Here is a 27,631-nt window from a genome sequence, read left to right as displayed (position 1 = left end):
CCCCCGGATCAGACCAAAAAGCTCTTTCAAGAATGCACGATCAAATCTTGAGTGTGCCAAAGCAATCGATTGAGTAGAGGATGGCCTGACCATCGTTTACTAATAACCTCTCCCTTCTGATCCCATCAGAAATTAATTTGGCAGTCATGTGCAGGATTCGGAGGAGTGGGAGGGGGCAATTCCACACACCAAATATACACCTTTGGATTGTGATGTTCGGGTCCAGCAGCCTACGCCCTACAGACAGTGACAAACCAGATGCTTCTAGAATCTTCCTCCTAGGGCAGACTGCAATGACCCGCTGCTTCGCTGCAGCTGTGTAATTAAAAATAAATATGGAATATAAGCGAAGACCCTAAAGGAGGTAGAATCCCTGGCCTGTTTCAGAGAAGGAAGATGGAGACCATCCTCAGCACGGATCTAGGACCCTCCTTCTAGCTTCAAATGGTGGGAAATATTGGTCAGAGAACTTCCGTTCTCCATTCTTTCCATTCTGATCTCCTAATCTGGGAACAATCTCCAAGACTGTCCAAGGTCATCACCATCCCCCAGCGCCGATGGAGAAAGGGAAGGTGACTGTTGATTGTTGCCATGAAGGAAGGGAGCACTTAGAACTTGCCCCACCCCTGAACTGTCAGCAGTCTGGTTCCTCGAAATCTATGTGCCATGTGAAAATGTAGAGGTTTAATCAATTCACTGATTAAAACTCATCCGATCCTTCACCCAAAGCTTTTTTTTTTCAACAACACAAAAAAAATTGGGTGACTGCTCTTTTGTCACCAAAAAGACTATACACGCGCATACAGACACATCCCTGGCCTCTTGTTTGATCAATCAATCAACTGAGACAATTCAGGCATCCCGAGTAGGCTTCTCGTTCGATCAATCGATTGATTGAAACAATTCAGGTATAAAGAGTTGGCCTCTTGTTCGATCAATCAATCAATTGAAACAATTCAGGCATCCAGAGTTGGCCTCTCGTTCGATCAATCGATCGATTGAAACAATTCAGGCATCCAGAGTTGGCCTCTCGTTCGATCAACGATCAATTGAAACAATTCAGGCATCCAGAGCTGGCCGATCAATTGATCAATTGAAACAATTCAGGCATCCAGAGCTGGCCTCTAGTTCGATCAATTGATCGATTGAAACAATTCAGGCATCCAGAGCTGGCCTCTCGTTCGATCAATCGATCGATTGAAACAATTCAGGCATCCAGAATTGGCCTCTCGTTCGATCACTCGATCGACTGAGACAATTCAGGCCTCCAGAGTTGGATCCCTGGGCTCCTCTCTTGGATTGCCTGTGGTGACCACTTCTAAAATTACTAGGACTTTTGGCTGCGATGGATACCGTTTTTAAGAGAGCTGTACAAAATGGGGGTGGGGGCAAAGGCAGAGAATGGGGGAGGGGGAGGGGAGTGCGTGCAAAGATGGGTCCTCCCAGCTGTCTTCACTTCAAGTCAATGACACCTTCGTCAAATGAGGTCCCGAGTTGGAAGCGAGGGCTGGGCTGGGCCTCCTCCTCCTCCTCCTCCTTCTCCTCCTCCAGTGGGACAGGGTCAACGTCCGAAACGGTAGAGAAGTGAGGCTCTTCAGAAGTGCTCTCAACGGAAGTCACAACAAGCCTGGGGAGAGGAAAGCAGAAATGGGAAGAGTTGGGTGGGTGGGTTGTAGAAGTACGTCATGGTCTTCATGGCTTATTTTTGTTGCATCCCTTCTGGGAAGAGATTCCGAAGCATCGATAGCAGGACTTGCTAGATTCTGTAACGGCTTTGTTCCTTATTATGCTATCCGTCTTGTAAACTCGCAGGATTCTTTTTTCTTCTCCCACCATGTATATGTGTACATCTGAACTAGATTGTGATGTTTCTGAGTCATATATGTGTGTCTGTATGTGGGTATATGAATAAGGATTGTCTTTTGAGAGCTGAATGCAACGAAATTTCATTTTAATGAATGGTGATTAGTGTACATTTAAAATGACAAAGTTTTCTTCTCTTCTAAATTCATATTCTACTCAACTCTATTCTAAATTCATATTTTATTCTATTTAAAATACATATTCTATTCTATTCTATTCTATTCTATTCTATTCTATTCTATTCTACTCTATTCTAAATTCATATTTTATTCTATTTTAAATACATATTCTATTCTATTCTGTTCTGTTCTGTTCTGTTCTGTTCTGTTCTATTCTATTCTACTCTATTCTACTCTATTCTAAATTCATATTTTATTCTACTTACTCTACTCTACTCTACTCTACTCTACTCTACTCTACTCTACTCTACTCTACTCTACTCTACTGATCTTAGAAAGGTTTTAGCCATCACAGAAACGTTAAGTCAGAACAGTGGCCTTGAGATGAATGCATCTTCCAAGCTAAGAATATAGGAAAACTACCTTGGATTGTGTTGCACCCAATGTTATCCTCTCAATGAATGTATACTTCTAGTCCTCATCTACAGCTTCAAAGTATCAGGTACTTTGGGAAACTGGGGTGCAGGCTTGTAGCCTCCCCCCCAACTCTCTCCCCAGTCGGTTGCGGCTTACCTGTCGCTGCTGGAGGACCGTAGAGTTCCCCGTTTGTGGGGGTCTGATTGTTTCAATGGAAGCTTCTTCTGTTTTGGGCCACCTTCGGACTTCGAAGAAGGATCGTTTAAGAGACCTGGAGAAACCAGGAAAGAACATCCGTCAATCCTTGGAAGATGTTTCCTTTCTTGCTTTCCTAACTCCAGAGGGTCTCTAAGGTGGGTAATAATTGTCAGAAATCATAATCATAATAGTAAAACAATAAAGATGGGTCTCACCAATGCCAGTCTTATGAAGAAGCTTGCCTACACCTTGAAACAAGAAACAGAACAAGGCTCACCATGATAGAGGTATTGAATACCAGAGACTTCAGTTGGAGAGCCAAGAAAGATCTTTGACCTACTGTTGTCCTTCTGAAAATTAAATTGGGACGGGGGTTCTGACTAAAGAGGCCCAATTAAAGAGGAACACTGGAAGTGACTCTCAATTGATCCATCCTAATATCATCTATAGTCGTGTTTTTTCAAACTTGGGGACTTTAAGATAGGTGGACTTCAACATCCCACAATAGATGACTCTCACTCTGTCAAGGACCTAGGAGTACTCATCTCAAATGATCTAAGGCTCAGAGCTCACTGTAACAGTGAGCATTAAGGCATTAAGAGTTGTTAACATAATTTTGCGAAGCTTTTTCTACGGTAACACTGTACTGCTAACTAGGGCATACAAAACCTTTGCCAGACCAATTCTCGAATACAGCTCGTCTGCCTGTAATCCACACTGTATATCGGACATTAATACAATCGAGCGGGTCCAGAGGTGTTTCACCAGAAGAATCCTCCACTCCTCTACTCACAATAGAATCCCTTATGCCACCAGGCTTGAAATTTTGGGCTTGGACAATCTGGAACTGTGCCGCCTGCGGTCCGATCTAAGCATAGTACACAACATTGTCTGCTACAACCTCCTACCTGTCAACGACTACTTCAGCTTCAACTGCAATAACACACGGGCAAACAATCAATACAAATTCAAGGTAAACTGCTCCAAACTCGATTGCAGAAAATACGAGTTCAGCAACAGAGTGGTCAATGCCTGGAACGCACTACCTGAGTCCGTTGTTACAGCCTCAAACCCCCATAGGTTCAACCTTAAACTGTCTACCGTGGACCTCACCCCATTCCTAAGAGGTCCGTAAAGGGGGGGCATGCATAAGTGCACCAGCGTATCTACCGTCCCTGTCCTACTGTCCCCATTTATTTGTATTCATTTCATGTGCTCACGTCCATGTTTATACCTATACCTGTTATCTCGTACGTGTTTGACAAAATCAATCAATCAATCAATCATTCAACAAACAAACAAACAAACAAACAAACAAACAAACAAACATCAAGCAACCTTGACCAGCAGTTCTCCAATATTGCAGTACCATTTGAAGATGCCGGAGACTGGTAATGTAATATTTCAGAATGCAAAAAAAGATACTCTAAAATAAAACTCTTGTTATCTTTTGCAGTCGCCAAGCTAGGTTTGTGACTTTGAGCGATGATTGTGTCAGTTTTGAGTCACAAAGAACTAAAACTGCAGGAGATCCCAATGCAAATAATAATAATAATAATAATAATAATAATAATAATAATAATAATAATAATAATAATAATAGTTTGGATTTGAGTACAGCAAAAACCACTGGGAACATCAGGTTGAGAAAGTTTTAGAGAATGAGAAACTCAAGATCTTGTGGGACTTTAGGATTCAGACTGACAGGCACTTGGTCCACAACACACCTGACATAACAATAGTTGAAAAGAAAAAAGTATGGTTCATTGACATTGCAATACCTGGTGATGCACGAATTGAAGATAAGCAGCAAGAAAAAATCACAAAGTACCGGGACTTACAAATTGAAGTTGAACGACTGTGGAAAAAGAAATCGTGTGTTGTCCCAATTGTAATTGGAGCCCTCGGAGCAATACCCAAAGGGCTACCCCGCTATTTAGAAATTCTAAATTTGCCGGACTTGAACATTTTGACTCTACAAAAAATCACCTTACTCGGAACAGCTTACATCCTCCGACGATACCTTAACAGTTCCTAGGTCCTTGGTTAGGACTCGAGCTGCTGAGCTATTAACCAGCCTCAAAGGCTGTGAATCTCACTAAAGATTAACCAATAAATAATAATAATAATAATAATAATACCGCTTTATAAAACCTTAGTAAAGACACATCTGGAATACGGCATCCAATTTTGGTCACCGCATTATAAAAAACGATGTTGGGACTTTGGAAAAAGTTGCAGAGAAGAGCAATTAAGATGATTCAAGGCCTGGAGACTAAAACGTATGAAGAATGGTTGCAGGAATTGGGTGTGGCTAGTCTAGAGAAAAGAAGGACTGGCGGGTGGGGGTGAGGACGGGACATGATAGCAGTCTTCCAGTATTTGAGGGGCTGCCCCAAAGAGGAGGGGGTTAACTTATTTTCCAGAAGGCAGGACAAGAAACAACGGATGGAAACTAATCAAGGAGAGAAGCAACCTGGAACTAAGGAGAAATTTCCTTATAGTGAGGACAATTAACCAGTGGAACAGCTTGCCACTAGAAGTTGTGGGTGCTCCATCACTGGAGGTTTTCAAGAAGAGATGGGATAGTCATTTGTCTGGAATGGTATAGGGTCTCCTGCTTGGACTAGAAGACCTCCAAGATCCCTTCCAGCTCTATTCTGATCAATCAATTATTTTTTATGATGCAACCTAAGAACTTTTCCCTGGTCCCAGAGGCCAAGGCTCAAAGTTGGTCCGAAAAGTCCTGTTTCGTGGATTTATTCGGAAAATGCTCTCGCAGTCCTTACCGAGCAATTCCTTGCGAGTTCGGCTGGCAATCTCTTTGATCTCTATCCGCGACAAAGAGAGGGAAGGTGCCCCCGGAATCGGGGCCATGCCAGATAACGTCGGGGTGGTGATGACTTTGGGCACCATGGGAGACTTCAGCGGGCGCTCGATGCTCCGGCCAACCAGATTGCTGAGGGGGATTTTGTAGATATTCCTGCACGGAGCTTCTCCTGGGAGGAGGAAGAGAAGAGTGCTGATGACACCCAATGTGGCTTAAGATAGTTGGCCAAAGAGCTGATAATCAACAACCATTCCTGGAAGCTTTGCCTTCCAGATACACTCATATTATTTGCCTTCCAGATACACTCATATTATTTGCCTTCCAGATACACTCATATTACAGATAATCCTTGATTTACAACCGATTGTTTAGAGACCGGCACTGAAAAAAGGGTCCCAACAATAAAAGTAGCTAAGGATAGATAATTCTTTTCAACTTCGTACCGAGTTCATCTCCGTTTCAAAGCCGAAGAGCCAGCGCTGTCCGAAGACGTCTCCGTGGTCATGTGGCCGGCATGACTCAATGCCAAAGGCACACGGAACGCTGTTTCCTTCCCACCAAAGGTGGTCCCTATTTTTCTACTTGCGTTTTTTTACGTGCTTTCGAACTGCTAGGTTGGCAGAAGCTGAGACAAGGAACAGGAGCTCACCCTGTTACGCAGCACTAGGGATTTGAACCGCTGAACTGCCGACCTTTCATTCGACAAGCTCAACGTCTTAGCCACTGAGCCACCGCGTCCCTCTTAACCTCTATGATGGGGTAAAACAGAAAGCCCAATATTGGGAATTGATGTCGGAAAGGACCGACGCTTTAGCAAATCAGCCAGTTGATGGTATCCAGACCAGTTTCCTTACCTTCTGCTGTGGAAGGAGAGAAAATGAGATTTTCTTGGACGGAAGGAGTCTGAGGGGACCCAGGCGAGCTGGTCTCCTTCGAGCTGCTGTTGGACACCTCGCTCACTGCTGTGGCAGCTCTGAAGTAGATATCTGACTGGAAGGAGAAGTGAGTTGAGTTAGCAAAGGCAGCTTCTCGTAGCCCTTATCTAACGGGGGCTCTCTCTTCTTTAGAAAGCGCCGTCATAACTGTGGCTGAGAAAAAGAAGATCTGCAAACACCCTTCTACAGGCTTCTACAATAAATGAACCTTTCGTCCGCTATGCAAACAGAATAACGGTGTTGGAAGGGACCTCGGGAGGTCTTCTAGACCAACCCCCTGCTGACGCAGAAATCCCTAGAACCATTTCAGAAAAAATGGTTGTCCGGTCTCTTAAAAAATGAAAAGTTATGGTGGCGCAGTGGTTAAAATGCAGCATTGCAGGCTGACTCTGCCCACAGCCTGTTGTTCGATCCTGACGGGGCTCAAGGCTGATTCAGCCTTGCAAGGTCCTTAAAATGAGGACCCAGATTGTCGGGGGCCATATGATTATATATCTGTAAACTGCTTAGAGAGGGCTAAAACTATTCTATTCTATTCTATTCTATTCTATTCTATTCTATTCTATTCTATTCTATTCTATTCTATTCTATTCTATTCTATTCTATTCTATTCCATTCCATTCCATTCCATTCCATTCCATTCCATTCCATTCCATTCCATTCTATTCTATTCTATTCTATTCTTCTCTATTCTGCCATGCTGGCGCAGTGGTTAGAATGCAGGATTGCAGGCTAACTCTGCCGACTGCCAGCAGTTCGATCCTGACCGGCTCAAGGTTGACTCAGCCTTCCATCCTTCCGAGGTGGGTAAAATGAGGACCCAGATTGTTGGGGCAAGAGGTTGACTCTGTAAACTGCTTAGAGATGGCTGTAAAGCACTGTGAAGCGGTATATAAATCTAAGCGCAAATGCTATTGCTAAAAACCTTCAAACATTTTGAGAGAAAGGGTTCCAATCCTTCCATAGGACACCTCATAATTGGGTGCCGTGTTGAGTTGTACAAATTAAGCAGGCTGGAAATTTAATGAAGGATTAATTTCAGGGGTGAAATCTAGCAGGTTCTGGAGAACCGGTAGCGGAAATTTTGAGCAGTTCGGAGAACCGGCAAATACCATCTCTGGCTGGCCCCAGAGTAGGGTGGGAATGGAAATTTTGCAATATCCTTCCCCCAGGAGTGGGGAGGGAATGGGGATTTTGCAGTATCCTTCCCCTGCCATGCCCACCAAGCCACGCCCACCAAGCCACACCACGCCCATCACGCCACGCCCACAGAACCGGTAGTAAATAAATTTGGATTTCACCACTGATTAAATTCACTCATTATAAAGATGGGCTGGAGAAGCGAGAAGAGATCCTTGAGGATTCCAATATCTCCAGAGCTAACTCCAAATGGTGAGGACAACCATCCTGGGGGGGGGAGGGTAATTTGATGTGGCAGATCAGGTTCTGCACTTTTCTCCTTACCCTCGACGCCACCAGCTGCAAGGCTGGGACCACAGCTGTATGAACAAGATTCCCGTTCACCACCAACCGGATCTCGATGGAGTCGGTAGTGAAGGCCAAGATGTAAGGAAAGGCGCAAACTGCAGGAGACAGTAGAAGAGGGTCGTTAAGGAAGAAGACAACCCAGAAGGCTCTTCAGACCCACAAGGTCACAGGCATTCCTCAAGCTCTCCAAGATGTGCTCCTGGACACACCCAGCCCAGCTGAAAGGTCACCCGCGACTTCGTTTTCTTACCGATCGCGTAAGGAACTTGGTTCCAGCTGAAATGGTAGTCGGAGGCCAGGGGCTGGACCAGAGCTGTGCCCCCGTTGAAGGAACACACTTTGCGGTAATAGCAAACATCTGCAACAACAAAAAGAAAGAAACAATGGTGGAAGGAGAAGGAGAAGGAGAAGGGGAAGGGGAAGGGGAAGGGGAAGAAGGAGGAGGAGGAGGAGAAGAGGAAGAAAAAGGAGAAGGAGAAGGAGAAGGAGGAGAAGGAGAAGAAGAAGAAGGAGGAGGAGGAGGAGGAGGAGGAGGAGGAGGAGGAGGAGGAGAAGAAGAAGAAGAAGAAGAAGAAGAAGAAGAAGAAGAAGAAGAAGAAGAAGAAGAAGAAGAAGAAGAAGAAGAAGAAGAAGAAGAAGAAGAAGAAGAAGAAGAAGAATTTTGAACTGCTCGGTTGGCAGAAGCTGAGACAAGTCATGGGAGCTCACCCTGTTACACGGCACTAGGGATTCGAACCGCTGAACTGCCGACCTTTCTGATCGACAAGCTCAGCGTCTTAGCCACTGCATCCTCACAAAAGGACCATTCCAATTGGCAAAAAAAAAAAAAAAAAGAAGAGGCCAGCAGATAAGTCAACTCATGCTTCCAATCCTCTTAGAATCTTACAGGTAGCCTAATTATCCCAAGGTCAGGGATAAACTGAGGAATGGTGTTTTGAAGAATTTGCTTTAATTTAGTTTGGACTACGCTGAGAATGAGTTAATTCTCAGCTGTTCTAATAAAGTCTGTTTGTTTTCGAACTGTTTGTGTTTAATACTAATTACTTGGGCCTGAGTCACAACAATTCCTAGCCAATGAGTCAACCACATTCCAACAGCTGGTTGACCAGAGGAGGAGGACAGAAGTCGCCAAGCAACTAGCTCCCATGTTGGTTGGACAAATGTGATAGTTTGTTTTGGGAACTTGAGAAATTGAAACTTATATTGGGGTGGAAAGCCCGGGAACTTCAGTACTGGCTTTTCACCAGTAACTCCAAGATGATGTATCTAAATACAAATTTGTTCTTTGAGGAAAAGCAATGCAGATTTGTAATGGGTAGCATTACTTGGAGCCTGACGCACGTATGATAAAATAGGGCTGGTGGACTTCTTTTCCTCATCATTTCCCAGGAATGTGCCCCCTCCCCTCATTTCCACGACAACCGGGCTTCAAAGGGATTTAGCAGGCAAAAGTTTCAGAGTTTATCTTTCGCTCTCCTCTGTTCTCTCTATGCCAGCGTTGAAACACTGACATCTGGTCTAGGTTGACGCCAAAGAAGGCTCCGCTTTTCGGAGCTTCTGGAGGAAAAAGCGGGTACTTACAATTGTAGCACAAAAGGAGGCTGGCTTCTCCGTCTTCATATACATCAATAGCTGCAACAAAATTAACCTGCAATGATAATGGGCAAGGATAGTGGGCGGACTGGAGGCCAAGCTGACTGCAACCGAGTGCAAGGATCTCTCCTTTCTTTCCCCCTCTCTCCCCTCTAGCTTCCAGATGCTGTACTCTCTATGGAAATCGTCTTTCCCGATTGTTTCGTGTCACCGCCGAAGCTGGAATTGGCCTGCGCTAATCTACCCTGCAGTTTGGAAAATGGACTGAATGACAGTCCCAAAGAGGCTTTTTCAAGACGCATCTGAACTTCCTAGTTTTTCTTTTGAAGACGTTTCGCTCCTCATCCGAGAAGCTTCTTCAGCTCTGACTGGATGATGGGGAATGGAAGGATTTATACTCCTTGCAGACAGCTGGTCTTTTGCATCCTTTTAGAGCAGGGGTCTCCAACCATGGCAACTTTAAGCCTGGCGGACTTCAACTGGCGGACTGGGAGTTGAAGTCCCCCAAGGCTTAAAGTTGCCAAGGCTGGAGATCCCTGTTTTAGAGGGTCATTGAAGCACTTGGAGGTTTATGTCTCTGGAGATTCTCAGTCATCCAAGTCATGGTTGCCCCAAAAGTACATTTTCAGGAGGCAATTGGACTTCCTTGTTTTTTTCTTTTGAAGACGTTTCGCTTCTCATCCAAGAAGCTTCTTCAGCTCTGACTGGATGATGGGGAATGGAAGGATTTATACTCCTTGCAGACAGCGGGTCATTGGCATCCTTTTTAGAGGGTCACTGAAGCACTTGGAGGATTATCTGTGTCTTCAGGGTTTCCTTCTGGTTCCTGTAATCTGCAATGTTTTCCTCTGGAAATCCATTCCACACCAAAAGGATGCAAATGATCAGCTGTCTGCAAGGAGTATAAATCCTTCCATTCCCCATCATCCAGTCAGAGCTGAAGAAGCTTCTTGGATGAGAAGCGAAACGTCTTCAAAAGGAAAAAACAAGGAAGTCCAGTTGCCTCCTGAAAAAGCACCTTTGGGACAACCAGGACCTGGATGGCTGAGAATCTCTACAGACTTTTGACTGAATGACAGAGTTGGAAGGGACCTTGGAGGTCTTCTAGTCCAACCCCCTGCTCAAGCAGGAGACCCTATCCCATTCTGGACAAGTGGCTGTCCAAACTCTTCTTGAAAACCTCCAGTGATGGAGCACCCACAACTTCTAGTGGCAAGCTGTTCCACTGGTTAATTGTCCTCACTATAAGGAAATTTCTCCTTAGTTCCAAGTTGGATCTTCCTCTGAGTAGCTTCCACCCATTGCTTCTTGTCCTGCTGTCAGGTGCTTTGGAGAATAGATTGTCTCCCATTTATTTGTGGCAGCCCCATAAATGTTGGAAAACTGCTATTATGTCCCCCCTAGTCCTTCTTTTCACTAGACTAGACATTCCCAATTCCTGAACCCATTCTTCATATGCTTTAGCCTCCAGTCCCCTAATCATCTTGGTTGCTCCTCTACTCTTTTCCTAGAATCTCAACATCTTTTTTTATATCATGGTGACCAAAACTGGATGCAATAGCAATAGCCCGTAGACTTATATACCGCTTCACAGTGCTTTTACAGCCTTCTTTAAGAGGTTTACAGAGTCAGCCTATTGCCCCCAACAATCTGGGTCCTCGTTTTATCGACCTCGGAAGGATGGAAGGCTGAGGGAGGGAGGAAGGGAGGAAAGGAGGGAGGAAGGAAGGAAAGAAGGAATGGAAGGAGGAAAGGAGGGAGGGAGGGAGGGAGGGAGGGAGGGAGGGAGGAAGGAAGGAAGGAAGGAAGGAAGGAAGGAAGGAAGGAAGGAAGGAAGGAAGGAAGGAAGGAAGGAAGGAAGGAAGGACGAGCGAGCAATAGCACTTATATACCGCTTTACAGTGCTTTTACAGGCCTCTCTAAGCGGTTTACAGCCCATTGCCCCCCCCCCAACAATTTTGGTCCTCAATTTTAAAAAAAACAATTTTATCCACCTCGGAAAGACGGAAGACTGAGTCAACCTTGAGCCTGTTGAGATCTGAACTGCCAAATTGCAGGTAGCCGGCAGTCGGCAGAAGTAGCCTGCAGTACTGCACTCTAACCACTGCGCCACCGTGGTGCAATATTCCCATTACTATTGGACTATCGGGAAAAAATACCTCGGTTTCTTCCCCCTCCAATTCAGAAAACAGGATCTTCCAATGCGAACCTAATTCTGAATTGTCTCCCGGACTCTCTCCTGGACCTACCCTGCTTGCGTCGACGTTGTGCATTCGGTAGCACTCGCCCGTGCTCTCGCTGACCAGGTCAAACTGGTGTCGGTAGGCCACGCAGATCAGGTTGTCGTTTTCGCCAGTGGGGCCATCCACCAATGTCATGACCACAGGTGGGTCGGATAAGCAGATTTCCTGCACCAGAAAAATCAGAAGCCAGAAAAAAAGATGAAGAACAGCACAGACAGGTTAAGGATGTCCAGAGGAAATCACCTAACTGGATTTCTTATTGTCTGTAATGTTTTTGGCTTTTGCAAAAGATTGAAAAAGCTCTCTGCATCTCAAGACAGGCAGGGGTGGGCTGCTGGAGGTTCATTGCTAGCTCCATTCAGTCGCCCAGACTCCAAGGGATTATGGAGTCGTTAAAAGAAGATGGATTCTTTGATTTTCTGGATTCACCAACTGGACAGTTGACACCAAGCTCAGAGAGCATCAAGGACCCTACAGTTCAACCCTGAGCTACAAAGATTCTCTGCTATCGGTTGACTATCAGCCTGGTTCGCTATTCCTCAACCTTAGCAACGTTAATAGGTGTGGAACTCAGCCAGGCTGGCTGGGGAATTCTGGAAGTTGAAGTCCACACAATTTAAAGTTTGCCAAGGTTGGGAAACCCCAGCCTCGCTCATCTGTCATTGTTTGATCTCAGCTCGGCAGCTCATCCGCTGATGCTTTACCTCAAACCTACCCTGATGTATTGGAATTCCTCTATGGGGGATTCGGACTGGGGGGACGCCAAGGGGGCACCGTTCAGAGTCTCCCACCGCCTGAACTTCCGGGTGACGAGAAGGAGCTTGTTTCGAATCGCGACGATGATCCGCAGTTCGTTGCTGTGATGAGTGTTGATGGCGTAGAGATGGCAACCTGGAGGACAGAAATCAGAGGCAATCAGGAACGGTCCAAAGAGGAATTTCTCAAACATGAGAAGGAGCTAAAAGACATCCAGTTTAAGTTTCCTTTCCGAAGCACAGTGAGATCCAGATCCTTCTTCCTCAAAACTGAACAAAGAATATAGAATAACAGAGTTGGAAGGGACCTTGGAGGTCTTCTAGTCCAACCTCCTGCTCGACAGGAGAACCTATACATGTAAATGGTTGTCCAGTCTATAGTCTTATATTTTTTTGAACCCCAAAATAAGTGCTTGGCCTTATTGCCCTGCGCTCAAAAGCCCAATTGGGCTTATTATCAGGGGATGTCTTATTTTGGGGGAAACCAGGTCATCTGCGAAGGCTTGCAATTTATATTCTTCCTTTTGAATTTTGATTCCTTTTATATCTTTTTCTTCTCTAATATTTCTATTTAGCACTTCTAATGTTAATACAAACAGGATGTAAAGGATAATGATAAGAAACTCAAGAAGGAACTTCAGGAATTTTCACAAAAGAAGGATATCAAAATAAAAATGGAGATAGCTAAACACAAAATGGGATTAATAGAAAAAGACTTAGCACAAAAAATTAGAAGTGCTAAACAGAACTATTTTGAAGATGCCAACAAACCAGGTAGATGGTTAGCATATAGACTGAAAAAAGAGAGAGAATCAAAGACAAATAACACAATTAATAGATGACCAAAGGACCAAGGACAAATTAGATCTGGGAATAAAGAGAAGAAAGAAATTATACAAGATTACTATAGAAAACTGTATGAACAGATGGTTTCACAATACCTTTCGTTTTCTCCAACTTGTTTTCTCGGCAATCGCTTTTGCTTCGGATCAACTTTGCTTCGATGCCTTTCCATAAGGCGTTCAGCCTGAACACCAGAAGCCGTGCCTCCTTCCCTAAGCGGATGGAAGGACAAACAACCCCATCAAGAGGACTAACTCATCACAATGGCCCTGATCTTCAACATCGCGGTCTCATTTATATCCCAACTTTTCATCTGCAGAAGGACAGCTGACACAAAAAGTACAGGGCAAGAACCAAACATCCTAATGCAAGCTAGAATCCATGATGGGGAACCTATGGCACGCATGCCAGAGGTGGCACATAGAGCCCTCTCTGTGGGCATGTGCACCATTGCCAGCTGCTCTTCTGGTTTCCAGCATACACATTCCAGCCAGCTGGTCTTCACGGGTGCCGGAGCGCTGGAAAATGGCCTGAAAAACAGCCAAAAACAGCCAAAAAACCAGGCCATTTTCAGACGGTTTTCAGGCTGTTGTCCAGGCCGATTTCAGGCCATTTTGGGGGGCAAAAATGGCTAAAAACCCAGCCTGAAAACAGTCCAAAAATGGCCCGAAAACAGCCAAAATGTGACATGTCTAATAAATCTGTGCTTTGAGGAATATTCCCCGCCTCGGAGTTTTGATTCCGTTGGGTGTATTACTTGGAACCCTGACACATTTTGGTTTGAAGGCGACAACAGCTTTTAAATCTAGACGGCGATGTTGTAGGATAGGGGTTGTCGTTTCCCCCCTCCCCCCCCCCAGTGGGCTGTGGCTGATCCTGACTTGTGCGCGCAGCAGGCAAGCGAGCACACGTGCACTCCATTTCAGTGAGCGGCAGGCGTGCGTGCACGCTACTCGTGCAAATGGAGTTGCACGAAAACGCTTGCCAGCTACTCACGCAGAACCATCCCCTCTCCCATTCATACACACCGGTCCTCAAAACCAGAAACATTGAGGAACTCTGTTGTAGGACATTTTGGTCCCGAATGCCGATGAAAATTCTGCACATTGGGGAAACAAAACCAAAGCTCCGTTGCTTAGCTCTGTTTTACGATGTCGGGGAATATTATTTATTTATTGGTTCGATTAATTGGTTCGATTTATATGCCGCTCTTCTCCGGAGACTCAGGGCGGCTTACAATGCGTTAAGCAATAGCCTTCATACTCTTTGTATATACCTGCTTAGTAGGGCTTTCGCCCCCCCAAGCAGTGTTCTTTTATATACAAAGTCAGCTTATTGCCCCCACAATCCGGGTCCTCATTTTACCTACCTCGGAAGGATGGAAGGCTGAGTCAACCTTGAGCCTGGTGAGATTTGAACTTGCAGTAATTGCAGGCAGCTGGTGTTACTTAACAGCGCTTTAGTCTGCTGCGCCACCAAGGCTCTCCTCCCAAGGCTCTTCTCCCAAATAGCTGAGTGGTGCTTCTTACCTTTGTCTGCTCTGGTGATTAGAAGGTCCAACGTTTCCAGTACGTGCATCTGTTTGATCTGTAATGTTTTATCAAACACCGGGATAGGAGGTTGTCCATCTGGAAAGGGAAGGTTGCAAAGCGTTGAACCTCTGGAACATCTGCGCGACAAAACAGGACGCATCGCGTCCTCGGGGCTCTCTTGAGCTGGGTTGTTTCCTCACAGGCGTTTCATTGCCCAACTAGGTAACATCTTCAAGTGGCAGAAGGGAGCGGGGTTTGCTTCTAACCCTGATGATGCAACCTAGTTGGATCGTGAGACATCTGCGAGAAAGCAACGCAGCTCAGAGAGCATTTAAGCATGTCGTTTTTTGGTATTATGGACGATCGAATTATAGGACACGCACACAAAGAAAAAAAAACAACAACGCCCACAACCAATTCATAAAGCAATTGTTTTTTTCTATAGCAAAAGGTCCCTAATATCTTGTCTTTTCTTTTTTCTTTTTAAAAAGGCATGAAGCAGAAGGATAGTCAAGGTAAAGGTTCCCCTCGCACATATGTGCTAGTCGTTCCTGACTCTAGGGGGCGGTGCTCATCTCCGTTTCAAAGCCGAAGAGCCGGCCCTGTCCGAAGATGTCTCCGTGGTCATGTGGCCGGCATGATTCAATGCCAAAGATGCACGGAACGCTCTTAACTTCCCACCAAATGTGGTCCCTGTTTTTCTACTTGCATTTTTTTTTTTACGTGCTTTCAAACTACTAGGTTGGCAGAAGCTGGGACAAGGAACAGGAGCTCACCCCGTTACGCGGCACTAGGGATTCGAACCGCTGAACTGCCGACCTTTTGATCGCCAAGCTCAGCGTCTTAGCCACTGAGCCACCGCGTCCCTAGAAGGATACTAGCCGTGTTATATTTCTACATGGAGTTGAAACCAAAGACTGACACTTATATTTTTAGGAAACAGACTGAAAGGAAAGCAGTTCTCTAAATGAGAATGAAAAACCAGAAAGGTTTTTTGCTGAGAGCTCTCTACGGCACCTTAAAAGCAGAAATTCAGCTAAAATCCATTTGTTTCTTAAGGAAGGGAATGTGCAGACATTCTCACAACCGTGGGGTGGTCTACTACTCACCGTCTAAGAGAAACACACCAACATCTGTTGAGACAAGCAGGGACTGTCCCCAGGAATCTGCACAAATGACTTCATGCGGGAAATTGCTGCAGAAGCATTGCGACTCCCAGGGCTGCAGAAGGAACACAATTATGGATGGTGAATTAATAGACACACACAGAGAGAAAGAGAGACAGGAACAGAGAAAGACACAAAGACAGACAGACAGAAAGAGAGAGAGAGAAAGAGAGAGAGAGAGACAGAGAGAAAGAAACAGTGAGACAAATAGAAAGAGACAGAGAGACAGAGAAAGGAAGAGAGAGAGAAACAGAGAAACAGAAAGAGACAGAGAGAGAGGAAAGAGAGACAGAGAAACAGCAAGATAAACAGAAAGAGAGACAAAGAGACACAGAGAGAGAAACAGCGAGACAAACAGAAAGAGAAAGAGAGAGAGAGAGAGAAAGTGAGAGAGAGAAAGGAAGAGAGAGAGAGACAGAGAGAGAGGAAAGAGACACACAGAGAGAAACAGCGAGACAAACAGAGAGAGAGAAAGGAAGAGAGAGAGAAAGAAAGGAAGAGAGAGAGAGAGAGAGAAACAGAGAAACAGAAAGAGAGAGAGAGAGGAAAGACTCACAGAGAGAAACAGCGAGACAAACAGAAAGAGACAGAGACAGAGACAGAGACAGAGACAGAGACAGAGATACAACAAGACAAACAGAGAGACAGAGACAGAGAGAGAAAGAAAGGAAGAGAGAGAGAGAAACAGAGAAACAGAAAGAGACAGAGGAAAGAGGCACAGAGAGAGAAACAGCAAGACAAACAGAGAGAGAGAGAGAGAAACAGAGAATCAGAAAGAGACAGAGAGAGGAAAGCAACACAGAGAGAGAAAGGAACAGACAGAGAGAGAGTGAGAAGAGATAGACACACAGAGAGAGACAGACAGAGAGACAAAGAGAGAGAGAAAGGGAAAGCAAGTAAAACAAAGAAAGAGCAAGAGAAAAAAAAGAAAGAGAACGAGAAAAAAAAGGAGAAAGAGAGACATCTTGGAAATGAAGGCAGTGTGTTGCTTTAGAATTCTTCACCCACTTCACTACGGAGGAATGACAACAGTCCACCCGCGTCCTCTGTCCCCATTGCCCAAAATTTCCCAAATGAAAAACAAAAAAAAAAGGGGGACGTTGGCTTGTTAAAAGCAAAACTGCGGGCAACATTTTTACGGCGTTTCCTTCAAACGGTGCAAAGGATTCCAATGGGTTTGTACCGAAAGCAGGTCGATCTTGTTTGAAGGACAACCGTTTTCCTCCTTGCAAAGGTTCGCCCCACTCCCACCCCCTGAACGATTTGCTCACCTCCTTTTTACAGAGGCTGGTCGTAGCTAAAATAGTTGGGGCGTCCCCCCTCACAATAGTTTTCAGTTTGAGGGCCTTCAAAGAAAGAAATAAACAACAACAATAATAATAATATTCTGTTAAGGTAGCATTGCAATAAAGTAGAATTTCACTCGTGTCTGGCTAATCCAATGTGGTTGAGATCAATCCTGCAATTCTGAAATTACAGTCATTCTCAACTTACAGCCATTTATTTAGTGACCGTTCGAAGTTAAAACGGCACTGGAAAAAGCGATGTATGACCATTTTTCACCCTTACGACCGTTTTAGCATTCCCCCCATGGTCACGAGGTCAAAGTTTCAAATGCTTAGCAACCGGCTTTATATTTACGACATTCCTGGGATCACGACGGGATCCCCTTTTGTGACTCTGATGACAGGAGGAGCAAAATTCACTGAACAACTGGGTCGCTAACTTCACGACTGCAGGGATTCACTTAACAACCGTGGCAAGAAAGGTCGTACAATGGGGTGAATCTCACTTGACATCTGTCTCGCTTAGCAACAGAAATGTGGAGGTCCATTGTGGGCATAAAAAGGTCATACAACGGGGCGAATCGTACTTAACATCTGTCTCGCTTAGCAACAGAAATGTTGGGGTCCATTGTGGGCATAAGTCGAGGACTACCTGTACAATCCTCTCCCACCCCTGACTCCTATGCAGCCTGAGAAACTAGAAAGGGTTTGTTATGAGCCTCTTTGACCCACCCACTATACAGCTGCAGGCAATGTGGTCTTTTATCTAACCGTTCTCTCGGCAGCCTCTTTTCACCCAGTCTTCCAATATCTTTCTACAAATTAGGAAGAAGCGCAGAGTGTCTTCTCCAAGTCAAGGGGGTATAAAGAAGGAGGAGAGGAGACCCCAAATTCAGCTTGTATGATTCAGTCATTATATCAAAGTTAACTGCAGTTCGGCAATTCGATCCTGACTGGCTCAAGGTTGACTCAGCCTTCCATCCTTCCGAGGTGGGTAAAATGAGGAGCCAGATTGTTGGGGGCAAGAGGCTGACTCTGTCAACCGCTTAGAGAGGGCTGTAAGGCACTGTGAAGCAGTAGATAAGTCTAACTGGTATTTCCCTTCCCTTCCCTTCCCTTCCCTTCCCTTCCCTTCCCTTCCCTTCCCTTCCCTTCCCTTCCCTTCCCTTCCCTTCCCTTCCCTTCCCTTCTTCCTTCCCTTCCCTTCCCTTCCCTTCTTCCTTCCTTCCTTCCTTGTAATTAGAATGCAGTATTGCAGGCTAACTCTGCCCATTGCCAGCAGTTCAATCTTGACCGGCTCCAGGTTGACTCAGCCTTTCATCCTTCCGAGGTTGGTAAAATGAGCACAGTGGGAACAGGCTCCAGCTGTTCCTCTGCCTTGCTGCTGTCTAGCTCCCTCTCTGTCTCGGACGCAGAGCCCTTGTCCAAGTTTTCCCCAGCCCCCAGGACTAGCCCACATTCCTCCCCAAACTCCTCACTGTCTGAGTCCGGCAGGCCACAACACTCATCAACACGTACCTGGCCAAGCCGGACAAATTCTGCCTGCCGAGCTTCTTCTTTTTTCCGAGCTGATTTGGGGGATTCGGGCAAGACGTCACTGAAGGATCTCCTGTTCAGCATGTTCTAGAAACAGACAACAACCAACCACCACAGCCGGAAGTTGAAGAAAAGGGGCTGACATCTTGGGAGAGCTTGGGCGTTTCCAAGATGGGATCAAAGCAAGGAGGTTGGGCTGGATAACCTCAGGTTGCTCCCCCTGGGCAGGAGAGAGCTTACCTTGTGCATGTCGGGCATGAGATCCTGGTATAAGGAGCGGATTAACATGTCTAGCGTCCTTTGTCGCTTCTGAGCAAAAGTCGGTGTTTCCAAGGTGGCTTTCTCCCCATTGATCACTGCACCAAAAGAGAAGAGGGTAAGAGAATAACACGAGTTGGAAGGGATCTGTTCTGTCCCCGTCCCCACACACACACAAACAGCCAGCTGGGGGTTAAAGAAGTACTCGGCCCACACAAGGTTCGTTAGCAGGAACTTGGCAGCAATACGATAACCGTCTGCCAAGTGCTTTACTACAAGAAGAGGGAGTGTTCCTCCACCAGATAACACCAACTAATACACACAGTTTTCAAAACAGTCCAGCTCAAACATGAAACCTTCAGCAGATTCAGGCGTTGTACAAAGTGACTAGCCAGAAGTTAGCTTTGTCCGTCACAGAGTCTAAATGGCCACCACACTCTCTTATATAGCCTGTGGGGTGTGGTCCAGTGACTCAGCTTAATCCCTGGCATGCCTCCTCATCTGCTGCAAACATTTATCTCGCCTTCGTTGGCGTGGATCCAGGAACGACTTATCCCCCTCATCGCTATCATCGGAGACACCTGGCTCCTGGCCAATCTCCTCTCCCTCGGCAGACACCTGAGGCATTGCCAGAGAGAAGGGGCCTGGAGAGGGAGGCCTGGCCGGCTCCTCTCCTTCATGTTCGGAGCCTTCTTCCTCCGATAAGATGGGCTCGGGGGTCGGAGCCACAACAGGATCCTTGATTGTGAGGCAAGAGCTTCACCTCTAGGCCACCACGCCACTCTTATTAGGGATGACGAATATATACATATATATTTTGTCCAGCCAAATATTTACTGCAAGGATTTCCTTCTTCTCTTATGATCATCTTGCCAAGGTGCTGGATGGATTATGCCTGGTGTTCTGAGCTAGGCTTCTCCAGCAGCACGAAGCCGAGGCCTCGTCCCGATAAACCCCTTTTATTTAATTTACAGTGAAATCCTCTCCAGCAAAGTCTTTCCTCTCCCACAGTCTTTCAAGATCGTTCACAATTACCGACCTTTATCAGGCTTGGAGAGTGGGCAGGCCGATATCTTTCAGACACTACAATACTTGGCAAGAATGTAGGAATGAACTAATTGTCTCCTGCAAACTCCACTCCCCTTTTGCTCCTCTTTTGTTCCCTCTGGGAGGGGGCATTCATCGTCCACCTGTGGCCTTACTCCCAAGTTGACCCTTGTTCTTTAGCTATTCCCTTCATCTGGCAACTCTGTGCATGCACACACTGGGAACAGGCTCCAGCTGTTCCTCTGCCTCACTGATGTCTGACTCCGAAGGCAGCTGACAACTGTCAGACGGCCCTGGCCCCCTCTCTGCCTCTGACGCAGAGCCCTCGTCTGAGCCTTCCCCAGACTCCAGGACTGGCTCATGTTCCTCCCCAACCTCCTCACTGTCCGAATATGCTGCCAAATCCACTGGCTGCTGGCAGGCCACAACACCTGACTTTAGTAGGCTCAATTTCAAGAAAGCGTCTTGATGCCAAGATTAAGCGGAAGACGGAGGAATGTTTAATATTTACATTTTACCAGAAGGAAATCCCTGAACTCCTGGTGATCGGTGAACACCGGCGGGGAGGGAAGCGGGGGTCCAAAAAGGGGGACGCTTTCTTCTGAAAAAATTTTCAGCCTACGAAGGAGGGAGAGAAGGAAGGGAGAGAAGGAAAGAAAGAACGAAAATCTGAAGACGTGGAACTTGGAATTTATTCCCCAATAAGTCCGTATCTGCCAAACGTATTTAAAAAAAAAAAAAACAAGTCAACATTTAATGCTGCGACAGTCGTACGTGCGAGGAACAGCCGCGGGTTGTAATGTCAAATGGTCACTAAAGGAATGGTTGTAAGTCGAGGACTACCTGAATTGCTGACATTCAGCGAGGTCTTTATGAAGCTCGTGGAAGGATCTGAATTTACGGGCAAAGCCATAAATCGGAGAAGCGGAGACTTACAGCTAGTCCTTGATTTATGGCCACAATTGAGCCCCAAAATTTCTGTTTTCCAAGCCTTGGGTTTCTCCTGCCACGCTGTGTTTTTTGTGACAATATCACATTGCGCTGAAGGATGCAACATGCCATTTTAAATTATAGGGCAGTGGTTAGAATGCAGGATTGCGGGCTTAACTCTGCCCTCTGCCAGCTGTTCGATCCTGACCGGCTCAAGGTTGACTCAGCCTTCCGTCCTTCCAAGGTCGGTAAAATGAGGACCGAGATCGTTGGAGGGCAAGATGCAGACTCTGTAAACTGCTTAGAGAGGGCTGTCAAAGCACTGTGAAGCGGGATATAAGTCTAAGCGCTATTGCTTCCTTCCTTCCCTCCCTCCCTTCTTTTCTTCCCTCTCTCCCTTTTCTTCTTCCTTCCTTCTTTCCTTCCCTCCCTCCCTTCCTCCCTCCCAGTGGTTAGAATGCAGTATTGCAGGCTAATTCTGCCCTCTGCCAGCAGTTCGATCCTGACTGGCTCAAGGTTGACTCAACCTTCCATCCTTCCAAGGTCAGTAAAATGAGGACCAAGATTGTTGGAGGCTGACTCTGTAAACTGCTTAGAGAGGGCTGCAAAGCACTGTGAAGCAGGATATAAGTCTAAGTGCTATTGCTATTGCTTGCTTGCTTGCTTCCTTTCCTTTCTTTCCCTCTTTTCTTTTTCCTTCCTTCTTTTTCTCCCCCCCTTTCTCCTTCTTCCTTCTTCCCTTCCTTCCTTTCCTCCCTCCCTCCTTTTCTTTCTTGCCATGGTGGTGCAGTGATTAGAATGCAGAATTGCAGTCTAAGAGCTATTACTATTTTCCTTCCTTCCTTCCTTCCTTCCTTCCTTCCTTCCTTCCTTCCTTCCTTCCTTCCTTCCTTCTTTCCCTCCCTCCCTCCCCGTGGTTAGAATGCAGCATTGCAGGCTAATTCTGCCAACTGCCAGCAGTTCGATTCTCATCGACTCAAGGTTGACTGAGCCTTCCATCCTTCCGAGGTTGGTAAAATGAGGACCCAGATTGTTGGGGGCAAGAAGCTGACTCTGTAAACCGCTTAGACAGGGCTGTAAAGCACTATGAAGCGGGATATAAGTCTAAGTGCTACTGCTATAGGAAGGAGTAGTTGTATCAGGGTTATCACCTACCTGTAGCTTTCACTTTGTTTATTGTATCGCACTAAGGCAAAAATATCTGCAGGGTTAGTTAAGGATACCGATTTCCAGTTATTAAGTCAGGGGATCATATTTTGTAACGGCTCTCCTCCCCCGCCCCCAAACGTCAGCAAATTTTGGCTGAAATTAAAGATCCAATTCAGCAAAGGAACTGAAATTTTCAACAGGGGTATCAAACTACACTCCAATGGCACCCAACCTGATCATGATTACAAATGTAAAAATGCAAGATAGCCAGAGTGTAGCTTCCTTGGTCCTGGTAAGTCCCCAAATGTGCAACAAAATCTACTTGGAAGTAATTTAACTAATTTCAGCTTCCATGTTCGGAACCCCGCTTGAGAGTCATTTAAATTCCAATTATGACGTGTTTCAAAACATGTACTGGTATATTCCACCCATGATACCAAGGAAGGACTTATAGGAGATGACCAGGCTGAGCCTGAAGGAGGGGTTAAACATGTCATAAGTCATGAGTCCCTGCGTGCCCACAAAAGATCTAAATCCAGCCTGCTTTGAATGCCTTTCTTATCTCCCGCTCATTTCTCCTTGACTGTTAGTTGGTCAGATTCTTGTAGAGACCTTAAGATTGCAATAAATCTTTATGCTCATTTGAACTGCCTGAATCTCCTGATTTCTCCGGCGCTCTATTAAACCTCGGAGGGAAAGGTTTAAAAACCGAATCTGTTCTAAAGGACAAAACAGCAGACGTGAGTAGCAAGTCCAGGATCGTAGTAAAAGATACGTGTAAAGTGAGAACGGATCATGGATGGTTTGAAAGCTGGTGAAGTTTCTTCTCCTTCCTGGAACACGATGGTAACAATGTCATTTCCGATGTGCCTCTTCCTTTCTACCTGCAAAAGAAGAATCAAATAGATCTCAGCGTTGGATTCCCTATTGACTTTCATGTGCTTCCTACCCAATATGTAAAGATAGCTTCGTAATTGTATTATCAAGATCGAGGGAGGTACTAATACCACTCTATAAAGCCTTAGTAAGACCACACCTAGAGTATTGCATCCAGTTTTGGTCACCACATTATAAAAAAGATGTTGAGACTCTAGAAAGAGTGCAGAGAAGAGCAACCAGGATGATTAGGGGACTGGAGACTAAAACATACGATGAACAATTGCAGGAACTGGGCCTGGCTAGTCTAGTGAAGAGAAGGACCAGGGGAGACATGATAACAATCTTCCAATATTTGAGGGGCTGCCATAAAGAGGAAGGGGTCAAGCTATTTTCCAAAACACTCGAAGGCCAGACAAGGAATAATGGATGGAAACTGACCAAGGAAAGATTCAACCTAGAAATGAGGAGGAACTTTCTGACAGTGAGAACAATCAACCAATGGAACAGAAGTTGCCTTCGGAAGTTGTGGGAGCTTCATCACTTGATTCTTTCAAGAAAAGATTGGACTGCCATTTGTCAGAAATGGTGTAGGGACTCCTGCTTAGGTGGAGAGGGTTGGACTAGATGACCTCTAAGGTCCCTTCCAGTCTCTTAAATAGAGTAGAAGTCAAAAACACAAAACTGTTTTCTTGCAGACGTCCCACGACCCAACTAGATAACATCATCAGTGTTATCTAGTTGGGAATGACTTTGCACTCTGTTTATACACAAATGGCAAATATAAATAAGCAGAGACCAAACTCCACTCCTTTCTAGCACTGATGATGTTGGGTAATGAAACATCTGCAAGAAAACAAGCAAGCGCAGAGAGCACCAAGGACCCAACTCCTCCTCTCCATAAACCACACTCCCTTCCAGCCCTGATGGTGTTACCTAGCTGGGTCATGAAACGTCTGGAAGAAAACTCATTTTGGCCATGCCAAAATTTACTGGAGAATTTAACTTGCATCAAGGTTGAACTCACTGCGGTTTTCCAATTCTATGACTTTTCCCTCAACTCTTCCTCGCCTAAACTCATGATTATTTAACCAATTGATCTGTTTTTCACTGCACTTGGTCTTTGCCAAACCCTATTGCCATAATGATGTTGGATATCGCCTAAACAAGGTTCAGTGCTCTGCCCCTTTCGTTCCCTGTGATCGTGGTTTGCCAACAAACCAACATGGAAAACCACACACTTGTTGCTTGTTCTCCTTTGAGTATGGAAGCATGGTCGAGACGTGGAACATGATCTCGTGCCCTTGGTAGACGGTGTAGATGGAATAAATCCCTGTTGTGTCATCTGCAAAAAAAAGGCAGAAAAATAACATTTAGGGTGGGTTGATTTTGAGAGGATTTTTTGAAGCTGGCCACTTTTAAGAGATCTGGACCAATTCCCAGGATTCTGCAGTGTTTGAAAGGTAATGAAAGCTCAACTCAAATTCTTCGGTTTAAGTTGGTTGGCACTTGGACCCTTTATCTCTTTATCCTGCTGCTGTTGGGCTTCTGGAATGGAGTCCTCCAAAGGCCTTCCTCCCCACTGCAAAATAGTGTGTCCCAACCCCCTACGTTTCTCCAAGTAGAAACACAGAATACCAAACGTCCACTTACTTTTGGTGTCCAGTCCTCCTCGGTAGCCGGTCCAGCCCTTGAGAGTCACCGTGTCCCCCAAGAGACTCAACAACCTCTGAAAAGTTTCGCTTCCGGTTTCTAGACATTGGAAAGAAATGAGGTGGGGAAGGGATAGATAGATAGATAGATAGATAGATAGATAGATAGATAGATAGATAGATAGGGATGGATGGATAGATAGATAGATAGATAGATAGATAGATAGATAGATAGATAGGGATGGATGGATGGATGGATGGATGGATGGATGGATGGATGGATGGATGGATAGATAGATAGATAGATAGATAGATAGATAGATAGATAGATAGATAGATGATGGATGGATATAGATGGATGGATGGATATATATAGATGGATGGATTGATGGATAGATATGGATAGATAATGATAGAGAGAGAGATGGATGGATGGATAGATAGATAGATAGATAGATAGATAAATAGATAGATAGAGATAGATAGATAGATAGATAGATAGATAGATAGATAGATAGATATGATGATGGATGGATATGGATGGATGGATGGATGGATAGACAGATATGGATGGATGGATGGATGGATGGATGGATGGATGGATGATGGATGGATACATATAGATGGATGGATGGATGGATGGATGGATGGATGGATGGATAGATATGGATGGATGGATGGATAGATATGGATGGATGGATGGATGGATGATGGATGGATACATATAGATGGATGGATGGATGGATGGATAGATATGGATGGATGGATAGATAATGATAGAGAGAGATATGGATGGATAGATAGATAGAGATAGATAGATAGAGATAGATGGATGGATGGATAGATGGATAGATAGATAGATAGATAGATAGATAGATAGATAGATAGATATAGACAGACACAGACAGACAGACAGACAGATTAACAGAGTTGGAAGGGACCTTGTAGGTCATCTAGTCCAACCCCCTCACTCGAGCAAGATACCCTATATCCGTGATGGCGAACCTATGGCACGTATGGCCAAAGTGGCACATGAAGCCATGTCGCCCGGCATGCGAAGCCTTCCCTGTTTGTTTTCTGGGTTTCTGGCATGCTTGCGTATGCGATGATTAGCTGCTCTTCGCATGCATGGCAGTGCCGAAAACCGGCCTGTGCATGCCCGCCGGTCAGCTGATTGTCGGTTGCGCGTGCATGCCAGAACCCAGAAGTTCGGCTTTTCCAGAGTGCAGACCTGACGAGCGTGCACACATGCAACATTTCTGCACAACATTTTCGGCACTCAATGATGCCGATTAGGTTCGCCATCACTGCCCTACACCATGCCTGACAAATGATCTTGGGTTACTGAGAAGGCCAAAAGGTAGATTTGATTGTCAACAACAACGAGAAAAAAAAAAGGACACAACAATCTCAGGTTATGATGAAAGGACATACGGCAAAAGAGCCAAGCGGTTAAAGCAAGCCCTGTCGCAAAAAAAAAAAGAGAGAGGAAAAAATTGAACTGATGGGTACTAGCAATTCCAGACCTGCAGAGGGCAGACGATGGATTTAAAAGCTATTAGCAGCATCTTTCTCTAAATTCTCTTCCTGGAAAAACACGGAGGATGATTATTCGGTGACGAGAACAAAGGAAAGAGTGTTGGGTTGGGATGAGGAAGCCAAGGAAAAGGAAGGGTTTATTTTGTGATCCCTCTGGCGACCGAGCACACAAAACATGTCGAGCTGGCTTTGCAAACATAACCGCAGCGTTGCCAGAGCTTTTAGTCATATAAACACAGAATGTCCCGAAAGCACATTTTAAAATATCACTCTAGCTGCTGTTGGAAGACATGGAGGAGAAAACAAATTGTGAAACGCAGGCAAACATTTTAGCAGAAGGCGGAGTTGTACCAGCAGCTGCTGGGGAGATTTTATTTATTTATTTATTTTTAAAAAATGAAATTTGCAAGAAGAGCAGTGTTTCCAAGAAGCTAGTGCAAAAGAATGTATTTATTTATTTGTTTATTTTCACTGCTGGCAAAAGAAGATTAGCATCAAAGCAAAAAGCTTTGTAGGAACTTTGGCTTATTTCAATGGTGGGGGGGGGAGGTCAGGGTGGGGAAGGGAAGGGAAAATCCAATAGGCAAGATCGGATCCAGTGTCACTGTGGTATCGGCAGTGCTTCCCCCCCGGCAGAATAATGTAAGCAAAAAATAAAGATGGATCAAGGAAGATCCGTTGCGATGGAGATCGCAACTCACTGGTTAGTAATGGTGAACACAAAGCAACTATAGACAGATGCTGCTTACAGTGGCCAGAATATCAACGAACGAGAAGGAAAATATCACTTGGGAGGCCTGGGAAAGTTTCTGTGTTTTCCCCCCAGCCAGCTAGCCATGTTTGATCTAAGATCAGTCATTTCACCGTGGTATCTTCCCCAACCTCCTTTCCATTATTCTTTAGCCAGCAAAGGGCACTACCAACCCTAAACACAGCACCAACCATTCTGCTAAGAGTTGATGTCTCCTTTGCTCAGGGAATGTTGTGGCCCACCAGCGGCCAGCGGATCTGGCAGCAGATTCGGACAGTGAGGAGGTTGGGGAGGAACATGGGCCAGTCCTGGAGTCTGGGGAAGGCTCTGATGAGGGCTCTGCGTCAGAGGCAGAGATGGGGCCAGGGCTGTCTGACAGTTATCAGCTGCCTTCGGACTCAGACATCAGTGAGGTAGACAAACAGCTGGAGCCTGTTCCCAGTATGTGCATGCGCAGAGCTGCCAGGAGAAGGGAACAGCTAAAGAACAAGGGTCGACTTAGGAGTAAGGCCACAGGTGGATGATGAATGCCCCCTCCCAGAGGGAATAAAAGAGGAGCGAAAGGGGAGTGGAGTTTGCAGGAGACAATTAGTTCATTACTGCATTCTTGCCAAGTATTGCAGCG

General features: G+C 45.5%; 1 protein-coding gene across 1 annotated transcript in view; it reads right to left on the bottom strand.

The window, feature by feature from the left end:
• Window positions 1-1,360: 1,360 nt before the first annotated feature.
• Window positions 1,361-27,631, bottom strand: part of GARNL3 (GTPase activating Rap/RanGAP domain like 3) — a 76,633-nt gene continuing 50,362 nt past the window's right edge. The window contains exons 10-29 of the mRNA XM_070955604.1: window positions 24,718-24,816; window positions 24,306-24,409; window positions 22,964-23,072; window positions 22,195-22,240; window positions 20,621-20,727; window positions 19,045-19,160; window positions 18,787-18,891; window positions 17,254-17,328; window positions 15,926-16,037; window positions 14,814-14,912; window positions 13,383-13,496; window positions 12,402-12,577; window positions 11,693-11,851; window positions 9,432-9,498; window positions 8,101-8,208; window positions 7,827-7,945; window positions 6,282-6,417; window positions 5,387-5,596; window positions 2,556-2,670; window positions 1,361-1,627 (exon numbers count right to left, since the gene is read on the bottom strand). Of these exons, the coding sequence (XP_070811705.1) occupies window positions 1,453-1,627; window positions 2,556-2,670; window positions 5,387-5,596; window positions 6,282-6,417; window positions 7,827-7,945; window positions 8,101-8,208; window positions 9,432-9,498; window positions 11,693-11,851; window positions 12,402-12,577; window positions 13,383-13,496; window positions 14,814-14,912; window positions 15,926-16,037; window positions 17,254-17,328; window positions 18,787-18,891; window positions 19,045-19,160; window positions 20,621-20,727; window positions 22,195-22,240; window positions 22,964-23,072; window positions 24,306-24,409; window positions 24,718-24,816 (2,351 nt within the window). The 3' untranslated portion in view covers window positions 1,361-1,452. The remainder of the gene's footprint in view (window positions 1,628-2,555; window positions 2,671-5,386; window positions 5,597-6,281; window positions 6,418-7,826; window positions 7,946-8,100; window positions 8,209-9,431; window positions 9,499-11,692; window positions 11,852-12,401; window positions 12,578-13,382; window positions 13,497-14,813; window positions 14,913-15,925; window positions 16,038-17,253; window positions 17,329-18,786; window positions 18,892-19,044; window positions 19,161-20,620; window positions 20,728-22,194; window positions 22,241-22,963; window positions 23,073-24,305; window positions 24,410-24,717; window positions 24,817-27,631) is intronic.

Source organism: Pituophis catenifer, unplaced genomic scaffold (assembly GCF_029215685.1).
Source record: "Pituophis catenifer annectens isolate HBS135680 unplaced genomic scaffold, rPitCat1.0.hap2 SCAF_17, whole genome shotgun sequence".
Classification (NCBI taxonomy): Eukaryota; Metazoa; Chordata; class Lepidosauria; order Squamata; family Colubridae; genus Pituophis; species Pituophis catenifer.
The sequence above is the reverse complement of the archived record's forward strand: the minus strand, read 5'-3'. Positions and strand labels throughout refer to the sequence as shown.